The 21,590-nt window shown below is 42.8% G+C and overlaps 1 protein-coding gene across 1 annotated transcript in view; it reads right to left on the reverse strand.

The window, feature by feature from the left end:
- sema6bb (sema domain, transmembrane domain (TM), and cytoplasmic domain, (semaphorin) 6Bb) overlaps positions 1–21,590 on the reverse strand; it is a 117,368-nt gene that overhangs the window by 16,408 nt on the left and 79,370 nt on the right. Inside the window, exons 11-16 of the mRNA XM_076726085.1 lie at positions 16,013–16,144; positions 15,278–15,427; positions 13,488–13,667; positions 10,647–10,787; positions 8,098–8,175; positions 4,239–4,297 (exon numbers count right to left, since the gene is read on the reverse strand). Of these exons, the coding sequence (XP_076582200.1) occupies positions 4,239–4,297; positions 8,098–8,175; positions 10,647–10,787; positions 13,488–13,667; positions 15,278–15,427; positions 16,013–16,144 (740 nt within the window). The remainder of the gene's footprint in view (positions 1–4,238; positions 4,298–8,097; positions 8,176–10,646; positions 10,788–13,487; positions 13,668–15,277; positions 15,428–16,012; positions 16,145–21,590) is intronic.

Here is a 21,590-nt window from a genome sequence, read left to right on the forward strand (position 1 = left end):
AGAAAGGGGAGGCAGTTAGCTGGGCTCTAAGTAAGGCCGTCCATCCATCTCTCTTTGAGGTCTGAATACAAGGCTGCTCTGAAATCAGTGTAGCACTGACTGTGACTGGAGAGAGATGAAGCATGAGGGAGAGGAGAGGCAGAGGAGCAAAGACTATGGCACAATAAATGACTTGTTCTTTTTCAGACAAGCTGCAAAGCCAGAACTAGCATAATTTCCCCTTAAAAAGAGAGCCAATTCATCCAAATTACGAACAACTCCTTTCTCACTTCAAAGAGCATCTAGCAGTATCGAGCCACGCAGACCGTTTCACTTTTATTTGGCCAGCTTTTCGGATGTATGTCTGTGAGATTCCTATCACCACCAACACAACTGAGGTAACTGCAATTATGTTTCTAGCACTTAACACCATTAAAAAATAACTTTGAGGAAAGGAGACAGCAAAAATAAATAAAAAAAGAGGCTCTGATGGAAAAAAAGGATCCATTTATCTCATATTTATAAGGTGAAAGCACTTCAGCTGTAGGACCATTGTCAACTTGCCTGAAACGATGGCCCCATTTCTTTAGAAAACGTTTCACTGGAACTACTTTGTACTCAGAACATATCCCCTCAAAACCAGAATAAATAAAACAAAATGCTATTGTGGCAGGATACCACAAGAAGTATGTGTATTTTGTGAATTCTGTGAAAAGTAGGTCACCGATTCTCAACATTTTTGCTTTGTGATCCAACAAAATGAGTCGTCAGAAGCTCCACCAAAGATGAATTTCCCCTCTAAACCTTCCTGATTGTTTTATTTGAATACTTGTTAGCGACCAGAAGCGGTGAAAGTTTCATTTCATGTAGAGGAACAATGTTTTTTCTTTACTGAGATATTAATAATCTGGCGACCCCTTGAATTTATCCTGTGACCCTCTGAGCCTCCCTGACCTGTAGCGTGGGAAACCACAGATTTAACTGACACTCTCACATTACCCGTCACTTCAAACTATAAAGCTGCTCTTTATGCTCATTGACTGTCGAAGATGTTCGTGTGAATCTGATCGTGAGTGGAGGCCCGAGAGGGAAAATTTAGTTGACGTGCAGCTGTAGCGAGCGACTGCTCCTCGAGAGGAGAAGTGCGCAAGGGGAGAGTGAAAATGAGATTGCTGAATTTCCCCAAAGAGAGACAGATAGGCCAGACCATATCTCACCTCCCATCTGCTGGGTCAAGATCCAGACAGGTGGAATGAGTCCAATATAGAGGTATGAAATATTCAGCAACCAAAAGCCTTCCGTCTATTCCAACAATCCAAGTCTCTGAAGAGGTTGTGTTGGCGTGTGCGAGCATATGTGTGTGTGGATCGTAGGTACACAGATGAATAGTATACATCCTGTGAATACGGTGCGTAAAGAGAAGCACAGAGGAAGCTCACAGACACATGCAGAGAGAGCGTGCAGGCAGTTTTCAAAGTCTTAACGGTGTCAGTGACAGTTTGTCATAACAAGCTCATTGAAGCTGCGCCTCTCTGTCTTCCTCTGCCTGAATACTGTGTGTGCAGATGGCTGAAAGAATCTTTGTCTTACAGGAGGACAAAGAAAGATGGACTCAGTGTTAACTAGCAACAGGAAACACTGCAGAAAGCATCCATATCCAGAGACAATGAAAGTGTCAAAAAAAAAAAGGGAAAAGATATGATGAAAAGACCAAGTTCATCACAGCACCTGAGACAAAGCGCTGTCTAAGTGTTGGTGGCAGCCGTCGGATAGATGCTGCCTCGCGCTGCCGCCGCGCCGACCCGGCAGCTCTCGTTCATCTAGCGACAACAGAGCTCACCTCTGTCAACAGAGTTCAGCTGGGGCATATTTCATGACGGGATCAGACGCGGGAGCAAACATGCCTCCGAGCTCAGATATTCCTCAAAGGCAGAGAAAGAGAGCAGAACGGCACTTCTCTATCTGACAGCGGTCCAAGAGGAGCAGCCGTCAGGGCATGGCACACTTTCATCTCTGTGTGACTGATATCATTTGATGGGTACAAATCTGAAAATTGATATTCTGCCTCATATTTACGGCCAGTTTAAAGGAGCGCTCCGCGGATTTTACATGTCTAAGTCAGTGTAGCCGTCATGGAAAAGACTACACAGCTTGTAAAACAGTCTTCCGTTGCTCTGGAAGGAGCTTTGTCAAGTCTGAAGAAAGGCACTGTCAGGTTGCATTATGGGAAATGTGGGAGTTTTGGAGCTTGGCCCAAAGAAGAGACAACTGATTTTCTATCTCTTATGTTTTACAAATGGGTAAATATGACAGGGGAAAAAACCAATGTAAACCGAAGTTGCATACTTATTGTGAAAGTAAAAGTAATACTGAAAATGGCTTTTCTGTGATTTATTTGAGATGCTTAAGAAAAACTATTACTATTTGTGGTCAAACAAGAGCTGGTACAATGCCTCTTCATACAGAAATGGGTCATTATGCTGCTTTGGGAAAAGAAAATTGAATTTGTCCAGTGTGTGATCTCGGGGGAATACAAAATGAGAATCAATTAGTTTTTTTCACATCGTTTGTATTGGAATCTTTTGTTTAGTGACATGAAAGATACAAATGAGCTGACGGATGCGAACGACTTACAATGACCCGAAACAGTTGCCTGAATGTAAGACATTCAGTCTGGGTGGTTATTTATTGAAGTTATGGGTGTTCAGAAAACCTTGTATCAACACGGATCATTCGGGATGATTTGTGGCCAAAACAGCTGGAATCTGTTTTTGCTGTTGTAAAGGTGTCTTATGATCCCACGAGGGAAGGGCTACAACATGCATGACTCACATTTATCTAGCTGGCAGGCACTTTGAACAAAGCGGCATACATAGAAAGGGATTAGGGAAAAATGCTGCGATGATTTACGGGGTGAAGAGACTGGAAAAGTGTTCTACACCCTCAGCATCGAGTCTTTACACTCCGTGACCCTGAGACGCACCAGAGGTCAAGATATAACAAGTATAAGAGGAGTATTTGAGACGAGAGCTTGTAAAACACTCTATTAGCACAGCAAAAATAATTATGTTCATCTCTCACCCACTGGTGTAATACAGAAGTGGAGTAATGATCATAGAAGTTGCACTTTTAATTACAAGCTTCCTGCACAACAGTGTGCATTTGCAGAAGTGGAGTTCCCTCGCGAAGAAGACATTTCTCTGAATTTTCATCTACTTTATGTTATTTCACAAAAACTAACTTTTTAGGAATCAGAAGCAGGTTTACGTGCACAACATGACCTGTTTTGAATATACTAAAGCCTTTGGAAGAGCACGGATTTGTCTTTAGGGGCAGGAGCAGCAGCTTAAAGTAAGGTCCCCCACATGTTCTATAAGCAGCAACACATGGGCTCAGTGGAGACAAATAACTAGCTTAACTTCGCCATGCATAGAGTGAGCATCAGCCATCAGTTACAGAGGCCATCCCCCGTGGTTTGGCGGTCAGAGGACCTGAAGTGAGAGAGCAGCATCAAACAGAGCGCCCATCTGAAACAGGATTAAAGTTGTACGCGAGTTCAGATTATGCAATATTTATCTGTTCTTTTCTCGGGGAGCACGGCACATGAACTCGGGGAACTTTCAGAAGCACAGGATTAATTTGCACGCATTGGAATTAGTGCGCAGATCAAAGAGAGGGGGTGTCATGGGAGTATCCAAAACCTCTGTGTATCTAGAATAGAGATTTCACTTTGCTGTGTACCACTTCTATTTTCATAATGATATGGAGAGAGAGAGAGAGAGAGAGAGAGAAAAAAAGGAAACATCAAGGGGAATTCAAGCTGGAGTTGAATATAATTAACCACATGGATATGCAACAAAAACCTACCAGACCGAAGCAAAGATAGTATACAAGTAAGGACAGAGTAAACAGCGAGGAGAACAAAGTTAGCTGAAACATACACGAGGATTTTCTTGCCAGCTCGGGGACAAATTGAGACTAGCAGACCGTCTTCGCGCTGGATCTCGGTGGATACTCTTGGGAGAAGTGAGAAACTACAGAGCACCGAGGTGAACTGGGACTTGTCTCTGTGTTTATTTGTGGATTTCCTCCGTATAAACTGAAACTACCAAGCTCTTCCTCTATCTCACTGTATTGCTGTTTACCCTGAAGGTACGAAAGTTATATAAGGACCTGGGCACAGACAAGAGAGCTATTAGCTTGAACACTTGTGGGCAAACACATGCAAACACACACAGACTGAGAATCACTCCTCTTACCGTCACAGTCGCCCAAGTGGGCCACGTTTCCCTGTTCGACATCTTGCTCGAACGGCAGTCTGCAGAGGAGAAGAGACACGGTCATTAATCAGGAGACACAGAGGCACAGCAACTCAGCCACTGACACACAGCACAGATCCACTCTGATAGAGGAAAACCATCTCAGTGTTACAGCAGAGGACAACGCACACGAGGGCGTAAATCTCCACGAGCTCCTTTACCGCTTCGACTGTGGGATTCTTTGTTTTTATGTCGAGAAAGTAAGAATAAAACAATTAAAACAGCAAAATAACTCAAGAGGCCCTTGAGCTGCTTAATATCCTGCAATAATCACCATTATAATTTAGAGATAACCACTCTTGCCTGCAGGGTCATTAATTAAGCTAATTAATGCACTGAACTGCAAATACTTCTCGGTCAGCATACTTGTCTTCTTAGATGTTTGTGGTGTAAATACGAGCTCCATGTCGACTAAGAAGTTTGAGTAGTTTCAAGAAAGTCTGAAGAAAAAAAATACTTTGTATCATCGGTTTTATGAAAAAACGATCACACCTGAAACAAAGAGTAACTTGTCAAGTAAAAAAACTTCTCTCATTCCTGAGAAACGACGACATATCTCATTTCTTCAACTTTATCCCCGTGCTTTAAATCTCATTTCCCATTCAGGTGACGGGGGAGCGTGGAAAACTCAAAGGACAATAACACGATGAGGTGAGGAGAGGAAATGAGAACAGCACATGGGCCAGGTGCAAAAAAAACACAACTGCTCTTAATTACGGCTCATATCAGGGAAAACTGAAGTTGCACAGAACAGGCTTTGTGTGTGTGTGTGTGTGTGTGTGTGTGTGTGTGTGAGAGAGAGAGAGAGAGAGAGAGCACATGTATAAGGCTTCATTGAGTACAGCGGACATTTACAATGTGAGTGGAAAAGCCTGTGAGTTGTGTAAAACATGCCTGTGCAACAACTCGTCTTATGCAAGGTTGCAACAAAGAAGAAATCACATATAGACTCACTTATACAGATTAGATTAATAAATATTAGCTCCTAATTTTGTATATATTACAATCAGTCATACATAAACCCACACAAGGTTTTCACTCTGATTTCAATGGCGCATATTTGATGTGGGGAAACTGTAGACACACACACTGACGAACCAGTCCTGTCCATAATGTCTAACTAACATTATTGTAATTTTCTGCCTTAGAAGCTATTCACGCTGGCAAAGACTGCGTTCCACCCTCACATCTTTAGACCAAAGAGTGTTTTAAAGGAATATTTTTACATTTTCATATTTGATGTTCTTGCTGAGAGGTAGATGAGAGGATCAATACTCTCTCACTCACTCTTATCTCCATAAATCTGCTACAGCCAAGAGAGGGTTAGCTTAGTTTAGCATACTGACTGTAAACAGCTAGCCGAGAAGAATCTGTCGACCAGCACCTCTAAAAGGTCACTAATTAACAGGTAATATTGTCAGCTGTCTCATTCACAGAAGTAGAAGTGTGCTGTGAACAAGGCTGGACCCAAAAACTGTAGTACTATTCCTTTAATAAACTATTAAATACTGCACATTTTAAAATAAAACCTTTGATGATATCAGATATCAGGGATACATTTTCAGATTTAACTAGACTTAAACTGCCTGAGACTGACTGACTCACCCACTGACCAAACACTTCAGACTTGTTTAAGTAAGGATCTGTTGGATCAGCGAGCAGCAGAGATGCTCAGAAGAGTTGATTCAAGGCTACGTATCTATTTACTTATAGACGATAGAAGCTCTTCACATGGGGTTGATATATATGTGCAGATTTTCATATGTGTTACTTTGACTACTTGATCTTTTGTGGTAAAGAGTCATAACCGCTGACACTGGATCCCCATCTGGCCCATGAGCAACCTTTGAAGAACCAGAGCACAAACTACTCAGGGATGCTGAAAAAGCTAATCGGGACAAGTGACTGAGAAGCCGGTGTTCTGCAATTAGCTAAAGGCTCAGGCAGCAACGCAGCCAACAATTGTGCTTTTAATGCCGAGAAATCACGGTGACAAATGACTCCGAGTGCACTGTGAACCTAGCGGTTGTCATCTTAATCTTAATAAAGAATAATGGTTTGTGTTCAGTTGGCTGCCCCTCACGGACGGTGTGTCATTTACTTTGTATACATTAGTGTTGCTTGTGGGTCTGTGTGTGCATGCATGTTTTTTATTCTTTCAACACTGTTTTTCATTTCCACAGGTGCACTGGCTCTATATTTAAAGGCTTCATGATAAAAGGGAAAATGATAAAGACCATATGTTTATTCATGTCAGGTGCTGCGGACAGTGTTTGCAGCAGTGGTTCCCAACCAAGGGTAACAAATGGGAACTTTGTGCTTGTACTTGTGCAATTAAGAGAGAGTGAATAATTAGAAAGCAAGAAGCAGAGAAGGTCAAAAAGTTAGCTAAATGGATAAATGGTTGAAATAGCTAGCTTAAATGCAGTTCACACAATTTACTGAAAGTGACAGATAAATGGCTGTAATACTTGAAAGTACTCTTTGGCAATAAGCTAAAAGTAATGATTAAATTGTTGAAACAGCTAAAAGTAATGGATAAAACAGCTGAAATGATAAGCTTAAGCTAAAATAATGATAAGCTAAAATCAATGGCTAAACAGTTAGCTTCAAGTTATGGATAATCAGTTGCTTTGTCACCAGATGCTCACTGGCAGAAGCTAAAGAAGGTGAGGATTTTTTTTTATTTTTTTTTTGTATCACCTTGTTAAACAGTATAATAACAGGAGAGAACAAAAAGACCATGGGCCAATCAACAATAAAACAATAAAACCAAACACTGAGCCATTAATCCTCCCAAGAAACAACCGCAACAAAAGTTCTTTTCATCAGAAACCGCCCAAACTGCAATCTGATGTTGTATTACGGCTGAGCTTTCCTCTGGCATCAGTTTGCAAAGAGAGGTTGCATTAGTCCACAAAGAGGAAATCCACAGTAACTCAATGCAAAATCGATTGCCAAGTTGACTGCCCTTGGTAAATCGAATCAGGACCAACACAGAGGCCTTTAATAGTATAAGCAGGCAGCCTGAGGTGGTCTTTAAGGCCCATGTTGTCTGTTCTGCTGGCACTACACCTGTGTTTTGAAGGTCTAACTCAATAAGCAGCCTGACTAAGGAGAGATTTGATTTCACTGGAGGGAGGCAGCTACGACTGGAGGTGGGCTGGCAAGACAGACCGCCCTGTTTCCGTAGCAGGAGGATAGAGGGGTCACACAAACACACATTCTCGCACATTCACACACACCAAGAAGCAAGATGCTCTCTGGTTGACAGTGTTACACAACAGAGAAACGAACACAATGCTTCGCACCTACAGGGTGTTACAAAGCCACCACTGGATAACAAGCAAAGTAATGAACATGGTATTGTTTAACCATGGCAGCAGACATCTTGAATCAATAAAAGCACACAGAGCAGACTGTGTGACAGGCTATTTAAAGGGCACAGATGTTCCTGAGAAGCTCAAATAGTCACAGATAGAAGCACAGACTTCCAGACAAGATAAATAATACATGGGACAACTGGGTGTGCTGTCACAAAAAATAACCTTGAGAGCAGTGATACAAGCAGAAATAAATCAAATCAAGAGAAAACAAGATTAAACAAACAGAGAAAGGTGGTAAAACAGCAAAACTTCAGACGGACTTGAGGACAGACAAAGAATAAACCAGACAGACAGAGTGTCAGTGTGGTGGTGCAGGGCTGGTACTGTTTCCTGTATGATGGTGCAGACAGTGTGTGTGTGTGTGTGTGTGTGTGTGTTGTGGTGATGTGTATACGAATGGAGAGGTGTCATACCTGGTCCCAGGTCTGAGGAAAGAGCAGGTGCTTCCTCTGGTCCATCCACAGTAAGGGTCCCTGGAGGCAATACAGTTCCTGCAGAGACACAAACATTCACTTTACTGGAAGTCACTTCGAATTCACCTTTTACAGCATAAACGGTAAATGTCATTAAATCAATACTAAGCTCATACCAGGAACTACATATCTCATCATACCTCATACTGATGATTTTTGCATATTAGCCCATCGAGTACAAGATTTCAAAAGTGTGACATGAGGTTTTAGATTTACTTCCTACTTTGCAGAAAACAATTAATTTCCATTCATTTCCAACTACTTAAAACTTGAAACTTACTGCTTTTTGTGATATATTTCTTTGTCAAAGTTTCAAAAAAGAAAGATGGAAAATGGATTTGAGAGCAGAGACAGATGTTTACGAAACCTTTCTTGTTAGTGAACGAAAGCAGTTCTAAGAATTAAGTCTGAAAGTTAATTTTTAACTTTCAGCAGCTGAACAGAACAACTGGTCAAATTACGAGCTTTTTCCAGATGCGTCTCATGGTCTTCAGAAGATTGAGATGTAGTTAAAATGTCTGGAAAAAGTTAATAAGAGGATTTAAGAGAATTTGCCCTCAAATTAGGTCCAGGAAATTGAGACACTCTGGGATTTGACAGCTATCTGTTCAGCAGCGACCTTTTATACGCAAGAACGTACAGCAGCTGCTTCACTATGTCCGCGCTGCTTGTGGTTTGTCTCCGGGGATTTGATTTTCAGACAACATGGCTCGTGAATGAGATACGTTTCAACTCCATCTCTTAAATGTTAGATGTCAGAATGTCCTTGACTTCAGCAATGAGGAGAGTTTTTGAAATGAAATGCGCTCAACTACAATTACACTGCTGCACAATGATATGCAATTCAGAAAAATGCCAACGAGCTGTTCACTCTGATGGATTACCAATCTCAAGACAAATTCACGTCTCTGTAAGTTAATCTTTTTTTTTTTTTTTTTTACCGCACTAGTGTCATGAATAGAAATAACTCTATACCTAAAAGACAGGCAATCAATCTAAAACCTGTGGTGTATTTTGAAAAATGGTTGGAAGTAATGTCAAGTAGTCTGAGAGGGATTTGTTGCTGTTGAGCGATAATATGTAAAAGCTCAGACATGGTTCTTTAATAATGCACCGTGGACTCGCTCAGTGCTCAACTGCACAACATGACTTTTTAATGCTTGGTGTGTGCGTAGGGGTTAAATGAGGCTAAAAGGGCAATCTGCGATTGTATGCATTGGAAAGCTGACCCTTTGATGTCCAATGCTGAATTATTAAAGATGTATTTGAATGAAAAAAGCCAAGAGGACTGACACTCCTCAAACGTTAAAACCCAGACGTGAAGCCAGCGAAGCGTGCCGAAGAAACCTTTCATATACACACATACAGAACATTAACTCTCTCATCTAAACACATGAACGCACACCTCAGAACGCATGTGAGCATTTCTTAATGTGCTCTGGATTACACGCTTGTATGACTCACCTGGTTCAGTGAACAAACTGCACGCCTGATGTGCTGGTGTGTGTAGCGGTTTGTGTTAGTGTGTCAGTGGACCCTAACGGGCCACAGCCACAGGCATCAAGACTCTGTAAGTGTGCCAGCGAGGGAGCGCGAGTCTGTTTTTTGGCGCTTGTGTGGGTGCGTGCAGGTGAAATATCATTACTTTGAAAATATGCATTTCTATGTTTAATTATAGAGGATTAGCGGACTCGGGGTGCTCGCTCTTTTTTCCGAAGTGCCCTGCTGCACATTCAGATTAAGTTAAACACATTCGCACTGGTGAGCTGCCAGAATAACCAAATGAGCACCCTCACTGGAGCTCCTGATAATCTTTTAACTACTGGATGTAGCGATGAAAATCTCCCTTTAAAAAAATATAGATTAGCTGCTAAACTGAATAACGTCACATTAACACATGAACTGCTGATTACATCCGATATACTGAAACTGATCACAACTGGTGATGTGCTAATATTATTCGACTATTATATGGATTTGTTACATGCTTGGTGCTCTCGTGGGTGCCATTATCATGTATTACTATCATTTATTAACCATATTATGTACTCCACTGTCACTAAACATTACTATTATTATGGTGCATTAAAATAATGGTACATAAAGTTAAAATTGTAGGCTAAGGCAATAATAGAGCCTTATTTTTAACGGCAATGTACTACACTAACAGCTTTTATTAGATTTCCTTCCAATTTACTGGCATATTTTATTGCATTTTTACTCATTTCAGTGTTATGCAGCAGTTACCAGATTATCACTTTGCTCAAGGACACAGTGACAGCCATTATTAAGTTGTAGTGTGGTTATTATTGTAGGAAAATTCAGGTCAGCTACACAGCGGCAACTCAGGAGCTGGCAGGGCTTCACAGTGTCTGGCTCAAGGACACTTGTGAAGGCCAGATGGTTCTTGAATGGTCACCTAACTTCTTGTTATGCTGCCTCGCTTCCCTGTTATGTTCCTGTACGTACAGTATTTGGTGCAGACTTACTTCATGCATCGGGAGTAGAGCTGGCATCGTGCCACCGGTACTCTGACCACACAGGAGGGGAAAGCGAGGAGCAGAGTGTGGCTCGCCCTGTCCAGAGTCAGAGACAAAAGCTGCCTGGCCTGCACAGAGTCTTCAGCACACCTGCAACACACATGCACACACACACGTAATACAAACAGGCAGGCACACATAAAAAGCAAAAATACATTAAGCAATTTCAATTACCAGACCGAGACTGCACATTAAACCTCTGACCTCATTGTGAGCATTACAGCAGGAAACAAACATTTCTCGTGACTCAATGTGAAACGCGACCAAACATAAACAGTCCTATAACTAAAAGCCATAACAAACGTGAAAGCGATGAGAGGCCAATCCGTGTAGCCAGATGTTATGATGTCAATCCAAATATTCACTGAGCTGATTTTAGAGGTTCGAGAGGTCGGCTGGCCATCAAAAAACAGCAGCCGACAGCTGAATCGGCTCTAATTGGCACTTAGAGCTACGATAGCCGGCACCAACCTGGCCCTGTGCAGTGGATTTATACCTTTTTATGCACATGTGCACTCATGCATCAGTTGTATCTGGATGGTTTATGGTAATAACATTGCCGCGGACCCACAGTCATTAAGAAGAATCTATCATTCCGCTAAGGCCAAGCTGTGAGTCATTCTTCACAGCCAATATCAAGGAAAGCAGGGAGGGGAAAGGGGGGGCACGTAAGGCAAAAAAAATACGATAAACAACTAACAAATGCAGGAAAATTATATCTCATGAAGAGAAAATAAGGCCAACAGAACCAAGATCAGACAGGCGGAGAAAAGAGGAGAAGATATGGGCTCTATTAGGATTACATTTCTTTCAGGTCATTTCCTGGTTCATTATGGCAACCAGCCAATCACAAACCAGTGATTTCTCTCTGCGCTGACTTCTTAAGAGACGATTGTGTTAGCGACCCTGCTTCTGTGTACCCTGAGGTTTATTACAGGGCAAAAGGCATCCCTTTGTCTGTGTGTGTGAGGTGAGGTTGGGGTTGGCCTGGCCTGGAGCATAAAAGGAAAAAAAAAAAAACCCTCATGTGGCTGTGTTCTGTCTCCTGATTAGCTGGACGCCTGCTGTGATGGCTGGACTGTCACTGACCTCCTGGTGGGCTCACCGTGCACACCAAATTATCCCTCGCACACTGGGCCCAGTCCACAACCAGCTCATTCATCACACAGTCCCCTCATTTCACTTGCCACCACTATCCCTCATTTTGTTCAAGTCCAAAGCAGAGCAGATAAGCTGAGACACAAATTGGTGTGCGTATGTTGGAAGGGTTGGGAACTTTATTACTAAATAAGAAGTGAAACAGTATAAGTAGATTGGCTTCTACTGCAGGGAGAAAGTGTTTCCAGCCAGTTGGTTCAAGAAATAATCCTGTGCTTCCCCTTATTGCAGAAAGAAATGGTATATACTGTATATCAGGCAGCACAATTACCAAGTCAGAAAGCTGGTGTTTAGAAACATGTACTCTCTTTTCAAAATGCCTCTAATTAGCCTTGGTGAAAGATAATCACCAGCTGAACCTGCCTGCATCTGTGTGACAATCGTCTCCCTCCCCACCCTGCAGCCATCCGCCATGTGGAACACTGCATCTCGACAAAGAACAAAAGCGAAAACTGATTGAAAAGGCATTGTGCTCAGTGTTCATTACGTAGTGATGGGCATCCAGTGAAACCTCAAAGCTGCCTGCCTCATGCAAAATGCTAATTAGAGGAGGCCAAGAAGCCTGATCCACTCCAGTGTTTTGTCAAGATCCAGATATTAAATATAATTTAGCTTCAGGCTCACGATAAGGGGTCATTTACCCTGACAGTATGTCATTTTTGTCAAGATTACGGATAATGTGATTTTATCATCATTTCATTATTTGCGGATGTTTTTCCTCTAATGCTGGTCTACCGTATGTCTCAGCCTCATTAGATGGTGTTCAGATTTCCTGATAATGAATATTAGCCTCTAATCCTTTTCTTTTCTGTTTGCCCTATTTGTATTCTCTGCATGGGGTAGCATCGTCTCAGCTCCAGCACAATTATGTGTGCCTCTCGAAGAACAGGTGAGGTTTTCTGCATAATTCAGGACACGCCATGTTTCGAGGACATGTCATTTTTTTTTTTTTTTTTTTTTTTCCCTCTTGCGATTCTTTTTCTAGGCGTATCTCACCACCAGCTCCCCTCGCTGTGTATACATCAACCGCAGATGTCATTTAACCCTTTCTTTCCCTCCCCCGCTGTATGTCTTGAGCTTACAGGTTCGCGCCATAAATAGTTCTGTTATTTTGGGAATTACACATATTTGTTTTCTTGCAGAGAGTTAGAAGAGAAGTTAGACACTGCTCTCTGTACATTGAATGTATGTGTTAATGCCAGCAGACGGTTAGCTCAGCTTAGCATTGAGACTATTAACAAGGAAACTCTAGCCTGGCTCTGTCCAAAGGTTAAAAAAAAAATCAGCACCTCTAAAGCTCACCAATTTACACATCATGTAACAACCTCAAAGTGATGATAAGACGGTAGCAAGTTACTGAAAAAAATGGCACTTAACCTCCTGCAAAACCTCAGTGTGGTGTTTTTACACCACAGCTTTCCTTCAGATTAATAAAGATAGATATAATGTGTTAATTAATGTGCTTTAGACGTGCTGGTAGATGGATTTAGCTACCTTTGGACAGAGCTAGGCTAGCTCTTCCATCCTGTTCCCTGTGCTAAGCTAAGCTAACGTCCGCTGTCTGTAGCTAACAATCATACTATACAGGCTTTAATTTATGTCCTTTCCCTTATTGTTAGCTTTACATCTTACTTATCAGGGTTGAATCCCTCCAGTTCCTCCAGGAAGATATTGCTGTTGGTGACGGTGTTGTCCTGGTTTGGCATGATGAGAAACTTGAGGATGGTCCCTCTGCTTGACCCGAGGAACAGGACGGTCCGGTTTCTGTAAGGCCCGGCTTCTGTATCCACCACAATCTTATTCAGCTGGTACCTGAACAACAGGAGAGATGGACCACTGCGTTAATGCCACCGAGCTGCGCGGCTCATTTGGGGCTTTTTTTTGCTTCTATGAAAGCTAAAAGCACTCTCAAGTAGCTTCTGGAGGCAAGTTTATGATTTAAGTGCATTACAGCTGATTGGTTTAGGTGTAGAATGTGTACTCTTGTGAGTTTAAAACATAATATGCCATTTTCTCTTGAGTCACTTCAAAATGAAATTAATTCCACAGAGAAGAAACTGCTCATCAAATTTGCATAATAAACTAATTACGCTAGACGTTCAGTCATTAATAATATCAGTCAAGTAAATGGGCTCGTCTTGGAACAATAGCAGAGTGTTGCTGAACTACACACAGTGCTGTGTGTCTCAGTCAATACACGAGAATGGAAGCCATGTTGTGCCGGGTGCTTAATATTCCACATACACCTAGTCCCCATAATCCCCTGGTGGCTGGTTGGCAGCGGGACTCCATACAGTAGATAGTGGAGAGAGAGAGAGAGCTATGCATGCATTTATGTGAGACTTGATGTGCTACAGCTGCTTGCCTGCTACCACAGGCTTCAACTACCAGCCAGGATATCTTCAGCAGACGGCGCCCACAGGCCAAACAGACAGACCATGTGTGTGTTTGCATACATATATCTGTGTATGCTCACAACCGCGTCTCCTACACTATAAAACATCACACAGGAATTTATGAACAAATATCTGATCATTAAGTGAATGTAAACATATCTTTATTTTCCCTTTTCCTTTCAGAACGGATAAATGGAGTGAGTTCCTCTGACTTGAAGTCTGAGAGGATGAGTTGAGTCAATGTTCACTAAACTGGTAAATTTCTAAAAAAACACAATTTGCATATTAGCAGACTTCCCTGCATGTATTGTTTGACAGTTTAAACTCTCCAGAGAACTTTTTGGAATAGAAATGATGTTTATTTACCACTAATTTGTTTTGCCAAATATGTCTTGAGGGAAATGTAATTTCTGCCTGGATTATGTTCAATGGTATCATGTCTTTGAGTGTGGGAAGTGCAAAGTTTTAATACTGAATGGAAGTCAGAGGGAGGAGGTCAGGCTGGATGGTTGGCTTACGAAGAGACCAGAGACTAGGATTTGCATCCTCCACACATGATTAGCTTTAGGCAACAAAGGCAATCTGGTCAAGGTAGAATAAGATCATGGTTTTGGTTTAAGGTTAATAAAGTCAACACGCCTGTGTCGTGCTTCAAGTCGTTTTTGACTCTTTCGATATTTAACCAAGCTGAAGTGGGCTGAATGAAGCCTGGTTGCTGAAACCTAATGGCTAGCTGTCACACAAAGCAACCATTCCCATAATTATGCATAACTTTAAGCATCAATATAATCTAAATGAGTGAGTTATATAAAGATTTAACCCCATACATGTGTGTCATGAATGAGGAAATTAGCTATAGAGACCAAAACTGTTTTTTACTTCTGCTGTAAAGTTGGGAATTTTAATATGGGGGTCTATGGGAATTGACTCATTTTTATGGGCAGCCTCAAGTGGCATTCATGGAAGTTTACGGCACTTGTGCGATGGCTTCTTTTTTCAGCCCCGAAGGTCGCCGCTCGGTCTCACCTGACCATGGTTCTGACTATCCAGGGTCTTTGTCCGAGTGATGGGACGGCTTCATCCATCAGAGGATGGGTCTTGACGAAGTTGAGCATCTCATCAGGGAACGAGTTTGAGGAATTAAACCTGGAACCTTCAACGGCGCAGCCACCCGGTCTGGAGACGGTAAGTTTCAGCACACGTCAAGCAGACTGTACAGAAGCTACATGCTCTTTTCTGTTCAGGCCTCAGTAAAAATACAGATATATAAATTAAGCAGTCTAGACTGTCTGAGTGCCTCACATTCTGACACATACTCCTTTTCAACAAGAGGTAGATTTGATTTCCTCAAAAGACCCTCATATTTGAAGTATTTGGCAAATGATGGACAGTTGCATGAGGTTTGCAGGGAACAAGTTGAATCCTTGCGAAAAAATGAATTTCCCACATCGACGTGACTTTCAGTTGACTGAATAAAGTTTAAACAGGCTGTAACACCGTGTGCAGCCTCCTGCATTCTCCATTACATGCCTTTATGACCAGACTTGACACCATACAAGCGTGCTGTTGCTTGTACGCTGTGTACTTTCTTTTGTTAAGAAATCAAACCCTAGTCATGAACCTGCAACCTGCAAAACACACCTTTAGAGAACTGTGTAACAGCTGAATTGATCACAGGTTGTTCAGAATTCTTTTTTCTTCTTACAGTTCCCCGATAACAACCTGAACACAGGTGGGTAAACTGATTACAACCATCTGTACCTTGGTTTCGGGATGATTTCATCTGGAACAGGCGTCCAAATAGACTCGGGTGATTTCTGCTCCTTGAACCTCCCATCAAACACTCCAGCCAGCTGCTCCATGTCGAAGGCACACACTGCAGAACCTGGGATACTATAGAGACAGAGAGAGAGAGAGAGGTGAGACAGGGCTTTGAACACTTTGAACTGACATGAAATGACTGTCAATCCTGCGTCAAGTGGGCTTTCTTTTTGACAGTGGTGCGGCGACAATAACTGATGGGAAGAGAAGAGATAAGGTAGATAATACGAAGACTGAAAAACAGACTGTGAAACGTGAAAAAGGAAAGAAGTTCAAATATAGAGTCAAGTGTGAGAGGTAGAAAGGGACAGGCATCCAGCGAGGATGACAAATTGGATTTGGGCTGTTCATACTTTGACATTCAATGCTTGAACACAAAGGAAATTGTTATGGAGATGGAAAGAAAGACAGGATAAGATAGATGCTGTCAACTCCTCGGGCGCAGAATGGATGTGCAGTGGATGCAATAGCCAGATTAGACCCATGAAAAGATCTTGGCTGGAATTCCTGGAATATAAAACGAAATAGGAAATGAGTCACTGAATATTCTGCCTCTGAAAACGAGTGGGGGAAGATTCTCATATACACACATTCCGGTAAAAATCCCGGAGCTCGTGAACTCTGCAGCAGGGATCAGAACATCTGCTCCATGAAGTGTCCATAGCCCACACACACACACACACACACACACACACACACACAGAGGCAAAACCACGTACGTCTCCCTACTGAGCCTGATGCTATGAGTCTGTGTTTTGGCTAAAGAAAGAACTACACGGAGAGACAAATAAAGACAGCAGTGTCGAGATGAGATAAGGAATGATTTTAAAAAAAACATCCCCTGCTTCCTGCTCCGAGACTCAACTCTCTGCTCTGAATGTGTCCTCGTCGGTGACTAATGGTGTGCGTGGTGTGAGAGCTGGTGACTAAGTGCTAATACCTCGGTGATACACGAACATCCAAAAAACCTGAGAGACTGAGTCACCTGCGACCCGCTGCTACATAAATCCCACACACACACCCCGTCTGCTTCTTGGCTCCTTTCTCTCTTTCTGTCTTAAAACATGAACGTCCGGCTGGAGATTTGAGGATGTGCCCCCGTGATTCTGCAGAGGTGTTTCTGTTCCCTTTCAAAGCCGCAGAAAGGTTTGTTAGGGAAGGCAGCGCCCGAAGGCTGGGGTTTGGTTGCAGCGGGGAGCCGTGCTCTCCTGATGTGCCATTTGATCAGGTCACGCCAGCGCCCTCAGTACTTATCATTCATAGCTATGGATGTGAGTCAACCCGGGCCGGTGTGGCAGAGCTGCAGGCATATCTGTGGACGATACAGAGTCCCTCTCAGGACCACCGGCACCAGATGTTATGTGTGACATGTCTGCCAGCTCTGCACCGGTGCCAGCTCGGCTTCCTTTGTCTGCCTTATCTTCCCTCCCCTCCAGCTCTCTCTTTCTTTCTCCCTATAGGTCACCTGATGTGTCTAACAGAAGTACGCCAAAAGGCCTCAAGCTGCTTTTCTCTCCGAATTCTCTTAATTATTCTGATTTTCACTCCGTAGAAGTATCTCCTGCTTTTGTTTCGGAGTCCATGTTTGTTGTGTTCTTGTTCACAAGTTTCATTTTCAGTCATTTTCACTGTCACACTTAGGACTACTTTCCTTTATTTACTCTCAAATTTGCCTGTCCCTCCGTGTCTGTCCACAGGCATTTGTCCTTCCTTCACTCTTTCTCATTGACTGGGGTTGAGTGACAGGCTGGCCAGGCTGGATGCATAGGGTGTCCGTTTGAGTGGGCTGCTGCGGAGTCTAAAGTACTTCCTCACTGCTTAACAAGCTCACTGACAGCTTGGAATAACACGGTCCTCACGGACACATGATGCCTCGGAGGAGTAGGCGAGGAAGAGGAGAAAGAAGGTGGGAGTCAGGGGAAGTTTCAATGTCTATCCTTTAACAAGGGGTTGAAATTTAACCACAACTTGACATTTTCCACACTCATCATAAATCTGAAAAATAATTAAATATGGTATCAATTAACCACATGGGAGCCATGTAATTTCTGTTCATATGTTCATACATTTAAAGGTCAGAAATCCCACACACTGAGTCTGAGTCTCTGTAAAATATAAACCTGCTAGTTGGACCATTCACAGTGGGTCTTTCTAAATTTTCTTAGATATTTTTTCTTAATGTGAACAGTTTTGTGTTTGCTGATTCCATTGTTTAATTTAACTTGGTTGCCACCAACCAGATTTTTTTCAGTAAAATCAGACAAACTAACACTAAACGAATGACCTTTAGCTTAGCTTAGCCCAAAGACCGTAAACAGAGGGAAACAGCTAACCTGGCTCCGTTCAAATGTCAAACAAATCGGCCTATCAGCACGTCAGCTCACAAATTAGCTGAACATTATGTTCTTCTTGAAAACTGTACAGCAAACTGAAACCAATAAGTTGCATTTTCACGGGGGATTGTGAGCTTGATTATTTCTTGTCTGCTCGAGTCGTGCTGTTGCCAGGCAATCAGCAGAGACTCCAGTAAAAAAACACAAATGGTCGTGGAAAGCAAATAAATTAAATAAAGCAAATGTCAAACTATTCCTATGAAGTAAATCTCCAGGGGAAAAAACATACATTTAATCACAACATATGTGTGCAATATCCAACATATGAGAGCCAGTCGCACAAATAAAGGTACTTCTGACCAATCGTGCAATAGAACTGACTTCAGAGCAGTTTTTCCAAAACATAGCAAACACCAAATCTGTATTCCAAAAAGTTTCATATTAAATCCTTTCAACTTAATTATGACAGTCTTCACACATCCTGAACTTTGACCCTTTGTCAACCCTTTTTAGTATTATTCATTTATCCTCCTTCTTTCTTTCTTTTATTCGACCACAAACCTCTCAACTGAACTCCTCTTTTGTATTCAGGCAACCTAATTTTTCATTCTTTTCCTTGACCTTTCCACATCAGGTCCCTGTGGGTATTCTCTCCTCTCCCTAACTTGACTATCGCTGCCCACGTGGACTAGTGAACACCGCGGTAAAAACTCTGTATTTTCCTCATGACATGTCTCTGCTGTCAGCTACACACAGTGTTCCTTTCCCATATCCATTTCTCAAGCTCTAGCTAGATACCACACTATGCAGTCCCCAGCCTTCTCTACTTGTGTAGGCCCGGGGGAACTAGCTCGCACATCTGTGCATCCTCCCCCGTGTTACGCTTCTCCTGGCACCGTAAACCTGTTCTCCTCCTGCTCCTTGTCCTCCTCGGCTCCCCTCCTCTGGTGTGTTTTCCCAGAGGGACATCCTGCTGTCTGACCCTGTCACGTGGGATTCTTTACAGCCGAAGCCAAACATGGACTCCCACTCTCAGGATGCACTAGATTAACTTTACTTTGCATGGGATGTTTTCCCTGCATTCCTGCGCGGCTCCATTAAGCTTAATGCGTCCACGTCAGTCTACTCAGCTGCCAAAACAATAGCAGAGAAATAATGAGAACTGTTTGTTTTCAGCACCAGCTCTGTGCACCATGATGACACTGAGGCCTTTCATTTGACATCTTGCTGCTGTTTTTTTTCCACACACCTATTTATTTGAGCTGCTGAAGTGTTTTTTTTCCTTCTCCCCAAACGTCTCATATTGTCATTCTCTCTCTTTTGAGTTTGCTGTTGCTCCACATGCCTCTTTGACCTCTTGAGCATCAGGAGCATGAGTGCAGGAGGTGCCCAGTAGGAAACGCAAGCTCTTCTTTCATCCCTCTTTGAGAGGAAGGGCCTGGGGCTGCAGAGGTGGATGCACAAAGAAACTGACAACTGGAGGCCATTTCATACTCTGGAAGCAGAGACAAAAGCATCCTGCAAACTCCATAACAGCTGAGAAGCTGGTATGTGCCTGTAAAATTACCCCTGGAGCATGCGGGCGCAGGAGGAGATGAGTAACTTCAGAGTGTCCAGGGGAGACTCCAGAAGGGCCCAGTAAAACCTTTACTTCATCCCGTCATTCCCATACTACGGTCCCATACATGCTGCACAGGGCCAAATGGCAGGAGAGAATAGCTATTCCTGCTCTCCCAGGTCCTGCTTCCTGCTGTTTTCACTGCAAGCTGCCAGCCAAAGCAATTTGTCTGGCAAGCACTTAGCCAGTGTGGCGCACCGGGCCACACGGGGCCAGTGGGAGTTTTGCAGCTCACCTCACACATTCTCTCTTTCTCTTTGTGTTCATTTTCCTCCATCACACATGTCCTTATCCATCCATCTAAACCTCCCTTTTTCTCTCTTTCTTGGCTGGCAGTTATTTAAAATAGGACCCGGTGGCAGTTTACCCAGGCAGGGGTGTGTGTGTGTTCAGCTGGTTCTCCTCTGTGGCATGCTGTAAATGCTGTTATCTGGGAACCATTGTAAGCGTGTGCGCATGTGTGTGCATGTGTGTGTGTGTGTGTGTGTGTGTGTGAATCGTCCATCTGTCTGTGCAGGCAGTGGCCCCTTCATGCAGCGTAGTCCTTCCAAACACGCAGATAAGATGCAGCTGATGAAACAGTTTTGAATCTCAGAGAGCGAGGGATACACGTGTTGTCCATTACTGACTTCCTCGTCCTTGAGTCTCTCATCCACCTCTCCTCCTCTTGTTCTCTCCTTTCGCATTTGCTCGCTCATTGTCTCGCTTTCATTTCTTCCTCCCTCTCTCTCGCTCTCTCTCTCTCTCCCTCCTGTCTCTTACTAGGAGGTCGGGAGCCCACTGCTTTGAAACAATGTCCTGCAGCCTTAGAGTCCTATTTTTATATCCTAAAAACACAAGAGATGGTATTATACAGGGACAGGTGATAGCTATGCTGCTCACTGCTTTTAAGAGACAGTATTGATTCCAGACCGGAGTCAAATTGCAGCCAGTTGCAAAGATTTGTACGTGTCTGCTTCAATGTGTTTGCACTACCAGACACAGTAAGTGGGGTCAGGGCCGGTCGGATAGCGTAAAATGAGTGGGACGTCACAGACAAAACCACACTGGATACCTTCCTGTGATTGCAGCCACTCAGACTGCAATATCCTGTCGCAATACCTTATATTTTTAAGCATTCAGAGTATGTTTATCCCTGTGCAACTTGAAGGATACACGAAGGATGTTCCCACAAACATGCCCACCGTGATGTCCGTCTTAATAGATAAGATGCTGTTTTCCTTACTACTGCTGAAAAAATGGCTAAAAAAGCAGGATTTAGTGAGCACCGTCAAAAAAGCAGAATAAGTAGATTATTCAAACTGTATCACAAAAGAGATACAGGACTCAAGAAAATAGTTTTGTTTATTCGCACTTGCAGAGAGAGGAATTATCTCATCCCACTGACAGTTTTGTCACTTGTTTTAGGAAAATTTAAGACTAAATGCTGGATTGAGTCACAGCAGAACACAGTGCTTCTGGAAACAAGTTTATATTCCATGGATCACAAGGATCAGACGTATACTGTATGTGTAGCTCACATAAATATTTTTGTCGCATGTCTTTCTTCCCTCTGTTGTTCAGTTTC

The sequence above is a fragment of the Chaetodon auriga genome, chromosome 3 (genome assembly GCF_051107435.1).
Source record: "Chaetodon auriga isolate fChaAug3 chromosome 3, fChaAug3.hap1, whole genome shotgun sequence".
Lineage (NCBI taxonomy): Eukaryota > Metazoa > Chordata > Actinopteri > Chaetodontiformes > Chaetodontidae > Chaetodon > Chaetodon auriga.